This window comes from Ursus maritimus, unplaced genomic scaffold (assembly GCF_017311325.1).
Source record: "Ursus maritimus isolate PB19 unplaced genomic scaffold, ASM1731132v1 scaffold_2, whole genome shotgun sequence".
NCBI lineage: Eukaryota > Metazoa > Chordata > Mammalia > Carnivora > Ursidae > Ursus > Ursus maritimus.
In genome coordinates, this window is record NW_024424452.1 from 43,560,862 (window position 1) to 43,568,515 (window position 7,654).

General features: G+C 48.4%; 2 protein-coding genes across 2 annotated transcripts in view; both read left to right on the plus strand.

The window, feature by feature from the left end:
- Positions 1-7,654, plus strand: part of LOC103672059 (putative olfactory receptor 10J6) — a 122,560-nt gene that overhangs the window by 101,139 nt on the left and 13,767 nt on the right. The gene's annotated exons all lie outside the window — the stretch shown is intronic.
- Positions 3,631-4,412, plus strand: APCS (amyloid P component, serum). The gene is made up of 2 exons (XM_008700792.1): positions 3,631-3,694; positions 3,802-4,412. Exons 1-2 carry the CDS (start codon positions 3,631-3,633, stop codon positions 4,410-4,412), a joined length of 675 nt encoding a protein of 224 aa, XP_008699014.1.

Sequence of the window (7,654 nt, forward strand, 5' to 3'; positions counted from 1 at the left end):
TTCTGCTTCTTTCCTTCTGTTATTTGTCAGAATTACTGACCCTCGGGAAGCTGACTTCCTTTTTCTTCCTCCATCATCCCCTGCAACCTGGCTCCTGCAATCTCACTTTAAGGAAATTGCTCTTCCAAAGGTCACTGACGACGTTTTTATTGCTAAATCCAGCATCCTTTCAACTGAGATCTCACTGATGCACTTAATGCTATGGACACTGCCTGCCGGTTTCTCCTGGAAACACGCTAACTTGGTTTCCATGACACTATACGCTTTACGCTTTCCCTCTGCCAAACATCACCCTCTCCCTCTTTCCTTGCCTCCAACCGCATGAATGCAAATACTCCTTCAAGTCAGTGCTTGCCCCCCACCCCCCGACGTTTTGTCTTCTCTTTTCCACTGAAGGAGAGAATCTATTTGTTTCCATGTGTTATATGTGGATTCCTCCGAAATTGTTTTTTTAATCCCAAGTGGCACACATGTATTACAAATTCTCCACCGGCCTTTTCTAGGTGTAAATCATACTATCATTTTAAATTCAGCATTTGAGTAACCTGACTTCCCTCCGCCTCCTCCAAGGGAGCTTCCTCCTCTCAATGTTGCACCACTAACATTTTTCCAAAACATATGCAACCATAAATTTAGAGAAAAATCTGATTCCATATTCCATACGCTGTTAAAAATCTCATCTTTGGGGTACCTGGCTGGCTCACTCAGTGCAGTGTGTGACTAGATCTTGCAGTTGTGAGTTTGAGTCCCATATTGGGTATAGAGAGTCCTTAAAAATGAAACCTTAAGACCCTACCATCAGTCTAAGATTATGTGCCTTTGATTTTACACAACCACATATAAGGGCAATGCCCAGTTACTCTTGATGTCTCTGCAGTCTTTCCATTGCTTACAGATAAGTGCTTTTAGGTTTCCTCACAGCTGACAGAGCACATGGCAAATAACCTTTGATTAGAACCAAAATGCTGGTCTAGCTCATGTTCTCCTTCTGTCTCTCCCTATCTAGTCTTTCCTGATGATTACTGTGACTTTATGTCTTCTGTAAACACCCAAGGCCTTGGAAAGGGTCAAATATTCTTCAGTCCCTCGGGTAATGTTCTGTCTTCACAACTCTGGTTTTCTCCAGCTCTGAGTTCATGCTACACCCTTTTCTGGCACTGCCCTCTTCCCCCCCATGCTTCCTGAAGGCAAACTTTACTGCCTGCCAACTGATGGAACCAGAACAGGTCTACTTGAGGCACACTGGTGGCCCTGCTCCTACTCAACCCCTTCAACCCTTCCAGAACCACCCAGACAGGAACCACCCCTCTCCCCTGAACTTCCACTGGTAGGGAGACACCCAGGAGTCTCTCAGCCACCACAGGTATCAGTTGCTTGGAGAACTCCACCCAGTTCTGAAGACCCCAGATTCATTTTCCTAACATCAGGGCCTTCCTTTCTGCAACAGGAAGGATCCTGTTTCCAATTTGAGGACTCCTAAAGCTCAGGCTGTTCTCTGTCAAGAGCTAAGAAACATAGTCCAGAGAAGGAAACTAAAAAGGAAAAGTACCCACACTTACCACCTTTTCCCATCTACTAGGAGACCGACTTCCCAGCTGGTCTTGCCATGCAGTGTCTGAATACAGTTTTCAAGTCCAGCTATAACCCTGGCATGTGGCCCTAACAGCAGTATCAATCCCATTACCTCTGACCTCCAGGATGACCGCCCTCCCCCCACAGCCGCCCCCACTCCAGGCCGGACACCACCTCATCCTCCATTAGAGAAGACTAACGGAATTCATGATGGAAACCAGAAGCAGCTAGTGAGCCCTATATTAACTTCCACGGCACCCGTTAATTACCATCTGGGGAGGGAAAGCACACAGCACCTGGGTTCCTGGGGGAGGTGACCTCCCCCCATCACTCCACTGGATTCTACTTCTTATGGCTGCTGTTTTATTTAAAAAGTGCTCACCCTGTGTGAATCCTTTGATTCCACAAATATACACTGGGCTCTTTTCATATGTAAGAATAATTAAGTAAAATGGGTCACCTTAAAATGAAGCCGCCCTAATGCTCAGCTTCAATCAAGAAAGGATAAGAGATAAATACACTAGTTATCTGTAATAGGAGACAGACAAGGTAATGTCCATCAAGGATTCAAGGTAATACCCCAGACACCGTGCTGTGCACTTCCTGCACATCTAGCCTCACAGAAACACGGAGCTCGATAGTTGCTTCTTGGTTTTCAGAAAAGCAAACCAAGGTTCATAGAGGTTTAGTGATTCAGAATAGTCGACCACTAGTGCCATCTACTCAAGTCTTTGATCTTAACCTCATGAGAGTTAAAGGTAAAAGTCATGTCTAGTTGAGACATCAGGACAGTCTTTTGAGATTGTGAAGAACTGTAGGAAACAAACGGATAAGACAGAATGGAGACAATTAGAAATAATAAAATCAGGAGAGCCAAGCACGCATGGGGAACGGCAAGGAGAGAAGCAACCAGAGTAGAGGGAGGATTTGGTTGGGAGGTTGCAGCACAGTGTGAGCGGCACCAGATCACCTAATTCAGACAGCTGAGGGGCAGAGGAAGAAGCGGACTCCCCACGGATCAGGAAGCCTGATGCAGGGCTCGATCTCAGGACCCTGGGATCGTGACCCAAGCCTAAGGCAGACACTTACCCTACTGAGCCACCCAGGTGCCCCTGCATTTTCAGTAAGAGCAGAGGGAACAGAAACAGAGGTCACTGGGGTTGTGCCAGGGTAGGTCACCAATGAATCCCCAGCACCCAGGGCCACGCTTGGGAATTAACGAATAAATGCAAGTCATGTATGAATCAGGCTATCACCAAAAATTAACGTAAATGTATTCTCAATGCTAGGGACTCAGAGAAAAAGGAGTGCTATGTGAACGTATCTGCTGACAGTGGATAGGTTACCAGGAAAACAAGTCCTAATGAGAAATGGGAAAGTCTAGCATGAGGAACCACCACCATACTCAGAAGAGCTGAGTAATAAATAGCTGAAGATACGAGCTTCAGGGAGACAAAGTGCACCCTCTAATTCTCTTGTCCCTTACCAATGGCATAGACCTATTGCTCAATATCGTGTTAATCAAAGGTGAAGGGCCTCTTCCTGATCTGCAGAAAGCAGAATCCCAGGACGTTCTATACGCAGAATTCCACTCCACAGAACCACGGAGAGGGGAGGCCGTGCACACACAACCCACAGAGGCCAGAGCTCAGGAAGTCCCGGCAGAGGCCCCTAGAGACGAGAGGGGTGAGCCCCCACCTCCACGGGCCAACCAGGCCCCTTCCTGCCAGCTCCACCGCCGCTCTCCCAGCCCACAACGAGGTCACAGGGGTGGCACCCTAGCAGTCCCTTGTAGCTAATAAATAACCCCCAGTAGTTTCCCTGGCCAGGGCCCACCCTCCTTCCTTTAGCAGCTCTGACCCCGGGGACTGGGGGCAGGCTGGCAAATCCCTCACACATCCCTGGTGCTCTCCATCCTCCCCTCCCCCACAGCTGCATATAAACCCTGGGGAGCCTGAGGTCTAACAGCGTGAGTCTCAGAAGCTGGGGGACAACCACGGTGCTCTCTGTACCCTCACCCGGCTCACCCCGCTGCCAGCACAGCCCCAGGTCGAGAGCATGGACAAGCTGCTGCTTTGGGTCTTCACTCTTGCCAGTCTCCCGGGAGCCTTTTCTTACACAGGTAGGGGGTTCAGGGGATGGTCAGGGAGAACGAGATGAGAAAGGGGGTTGGGTAAGTTACTTTCCTCCCTGCATGTAGGGTGAAGGTCCTATTTCTCTACCCCACAGACCTCCGTGGGAAGGTTTTTGTGTTCCCTCAAGAATCTTCTACTGACCACGTGACCTTGACTCCAAAGCTGGAGAAACCTCTGCAAAGTTTTACCTTGTGCTTCCGAGCCTACAGCGACCTGAACCGTGCCTACAGCCTCTTCTCCTACAACGCCCGAGGCAAGGACAATGAGATCCTGGTCTACAAGGAAAGGGTTGGGGAGTACTCATTGCACGTCGGAGGAACCAAAGTCACCTCCAAAGTTGCCGAGGCGTTTCCCAGCCCCACGCGCATCTGTGTCACCTGGGAGTCTTCCACCGGCATTGCCGAGTTCTGGATCAACGAGAAGCCACTGGTGAAAAAGGGCCTGAAGCGGGGCTACTCGGTGGCAACTCAGCCCAAGATCGTCCTGGGGCAGGAGCAGGATTCCTACGGAGGGGCGTTTCAGAAGAACCAGTCCTTTGTAGGGGAGATCGGGGACTTGTACATGTGGGACTCCGTGCTGTCCGCGCAACAGATCCTGTCCGTGCAGCAAGGCTCCTACCTCCTCGATCCCAACGTCCTGGACTGGAGTGCTCTGAACTATGAAATTCAAGGCTATGTCGTCATCAAGCCCCTGGTCTGGGACTGAGGTCTTGAATCAACAAGAGCCCTTGAAAATGAAATACCAACGTGTAAGGAGTCTGCTCAAAACATCGCCATGCGAGATCCCATATCCAGAGCACTTTCTTCTTTGAATTTCCTGTCTACGTGTTACCGAGTAAAAAAGTACATTGTACCATGCCACCCGCATTTGTTCAGTACTTGTTATAGCTCAAGCGTTTTTGCTTTGATCCACTTACTTGGAAATCAGTGTTGTGGGTTTTTTTGTTTGTTTTGGTTTTTTTTAATCATCCAGAACATCAGGTTGCAAAGTGGGAGGGGAGGGGAGCCCGTAACTACGAAGATACATCACAAAGCCAGAGCGTTCCCTGAGTAGGGCAGTGGCAATACTGACAAGCTACTCATCATTTATATTAATTCCAAATGCGTATAAAATTTCAAAAGGAATCCTATTTGGTTTTCCAGCTAAAAATCAAAAAGAGGTCTGAGGTTACAGCAGAGAAACAACTATAATGAGGTAAGTAAAAAATAATGTAGAAACGGACATCAAATAATGAGGAAAACTAGCAGCAGGAATGGAAACTAGAAATGCGTAGAAGCCTGGAGCCCTCCAGCGAGGCGGCAAATGTGCCTTTGTTTCTAAAAATCCCCAGTGGTATCACACGATGCTTGATTTTCAGGATACCGTCCTAAAGTCATTCGAAATCCTATGGATCCCCGTCTCAGAGAATGTAATTTAAACCCTTAATGTGACACTGTCCTCCATAAGCTCACCCCCACTCGCTGTTTCAGGTACAGCTCTTAGCACCCAGCCTCCTCATTGTAGCAGCACGATACACTTGTCCGATTTTATCAGTCGTTGCTCTCAGTACGAGAGCCACAAGCCATGGCTCCTGGCCCGTCCCCAACAGAAAGTCAGTGCCTTCTTAGAGAAGGACCCCAAAGAGAATTTGGCTGCATATGGAAAATAAGGCAGGCTTTGCCCAAATGATGGGGGCACGAACCTGAGGGAAATGAGACCACGTCCAGAACTTCAAAATGGTAACAAGGGATTACTTCAAACTCCTGCGTTCATTGACCCGCAATCACTGAAGAGGTGGACACGAGCTACCGGGAAGTAGGCTAGAACCTGGAAACTCCATTAACGGAGCAACAGGGTCAGGCAAGGGGGAACAGGTAGAACCCGAGGTTTGCCAGGTGCTTATTAAATGGATTCGCAGGAACTTCGGAAGAACATTCCAATCTCTCTGGTGAGGTGGAAACCATTGAGAACGTCCAAGCGGCTAGACAGGTACTTTAGCGATGTAGAAAATTTGTTTCCATTCACCAGCTCATGACAAAGTGGTTTGCTTTACAGTTTAACGTCAACCACCTCTCCTGTCCTGCGAGCACCACACTTGTACTGTGTGCACCAGAAAGACCAGGCTCTTCCTGTAGAGGACAGGTTTCCCCCAGGAGCATGTCGACATGTTCGCCTGGACACTGCACTGGGGCTCGGCAGCAGATAGCATTAGAGGAACCTAAAAGAAGTTTTAAGAAATGCAGCCAGTGTGTACTCAAGTGGCATCCCCCCAGCCCCCCATCAAGCAACTACTCTGTGCCAGACGCTACACCAGGCACAGGTTTTGGAGTTTATAGTCTCCTCGGCCCGCATTAGAATCCATGCCGCACCATCTCTAGGTTTTCCTTAACCTCAGGTTGATATCCTACTCCGTCTCAACTCTGAGATGGACGATTTACCCTCGGTGAGCATTCTCTACCACTTCCATGTGTCTGAAAATCTAATATCTGTCTGGTTTCCTGTCTTTGGGGACCCTCTACTTCCTGAGATGGCTCTTATGGACAGAACACAACATGACTACACACCAGTCCTTCCTTCCAGGGGACCCACACTTCATCCGAAAGAAACACTCCTGCATCCCTTGTCCCCCATTAACTCTAGGGGTCCAGGATGAATGAAATGCAGAGGACACTTCTGCGTCTACGATGGCTTTAGGTTTCTACCCGGCAGCCGTGTCAAGGTACCAGGAACAGGACCTGTGATTCTCTCAAAACAGCAGTAAAGCCACAGCTCTCCCCAGAGCAATTCCTCCCTATTCCCGCACTCATCCCCTCTGCACACCTTGTTCTGGCCAAAGGATACAAAAGTCCTTGAACTTGTCCATCATTTCCTCTGAAAATTGCTCTAAGTGGATCGGTGTCATGTTTTTTATTAACTAATATCTATCACATTGATGGCTCCTTCCCAAGTGAAGAAAGAAGAGCTCCATTTTAACCTCATTTAAAAGAGAGACAGGATTTCTGCCCACTTGCTTTAGGCATTTTTCTCAGGTACAACGGTTGTCACAACAAGGAAAATAGCAGAACTCACAGAAAACCGCTTCAGTTCTTAAGAATCCAGAAAGGAAATGGAAGGACCTGCAAGCAGGGTGACCCAGGAACTTGACCGGATACTGATTCTGGGTCAAAAACCATGGTAATGACCACTTTCCCCACGCTGACCACTAAGGCAGGGAGACCCGTGGGAACGAGCAGTGCACGGGTGTGCAAAGGGGGCTGAACCCTGCAGACGGCACTCATGAGAAAAGCAATTTTTGAGCCTTTATCTTGGAAAAGGATGGATCTGGTTCTTCTTTGAAGCTACTGAAAACCAGGTCAGAACACTTAGCCTCACGGCTCCAGGCCTAGGTTTTACCAGAGAAGCCTATAAAGGATTTTTCTTTGATAAGAGGGCTTGCAGTTTTGTTTTATAGGGGAAACCCTGGAGAGGTCAGAGGTTAAAGCAATGAGGTCTTGGAGTTTAGGATATGCCTTAGTGCAGACTTGAGTTGGGGGGAGGATGAAAAGTTGCTCTCATCTTCACTCAAGAGCATGAGTGAGTGTGTCATCACATCTGGAGAGCAACGCCAAGACATTCTAGGTATTCGTGGCGCTTTCTATGGCTTACAATGAACACGTGTCCAAGAACACTGCAAGAACAGAACACAAGGTAACACGACCTGAGTCACTTTTATTCTTTACCTTGACAGAAACAAGTAGCTAACTCAAACAAAACTCCATCTGTGTTCCAGAATTTCCCATTTAGGTTTTGTCTGGCCACCGCCATTCTGGAAGTCCAACACAGGAGACACCGAGAGGTACCACCCTACAGCTGGAACAGTGGCAAAGGCACACGTGTCCTGTCATAACCACTGGCCCAAGAAGCACTGTTACTAGTGTTACGGATACACTGCTCTAGGGCCCAGAATCTGGGGGGGGGGGGGGGGGGGG

What these genes read in the sequence shown, in the direction of transcription:
- APCS (XM_008700792.1), top strand. Translation starts at nt 3,631, where the DNA reads ATGGACAAGCTGCTGCTTTGGGTCTTCACTCTTGCCAGTCTCCCGGGA. An exon ending in GGGAGCCTTTTCTTACACAG is followed by an intron (nt 3,695 to 3,801) that starts GTAGGGGGTTCA and finishes TCTACCCCACAG; the next exon opens with ACCTCCGTGGGAAGGTTTTT.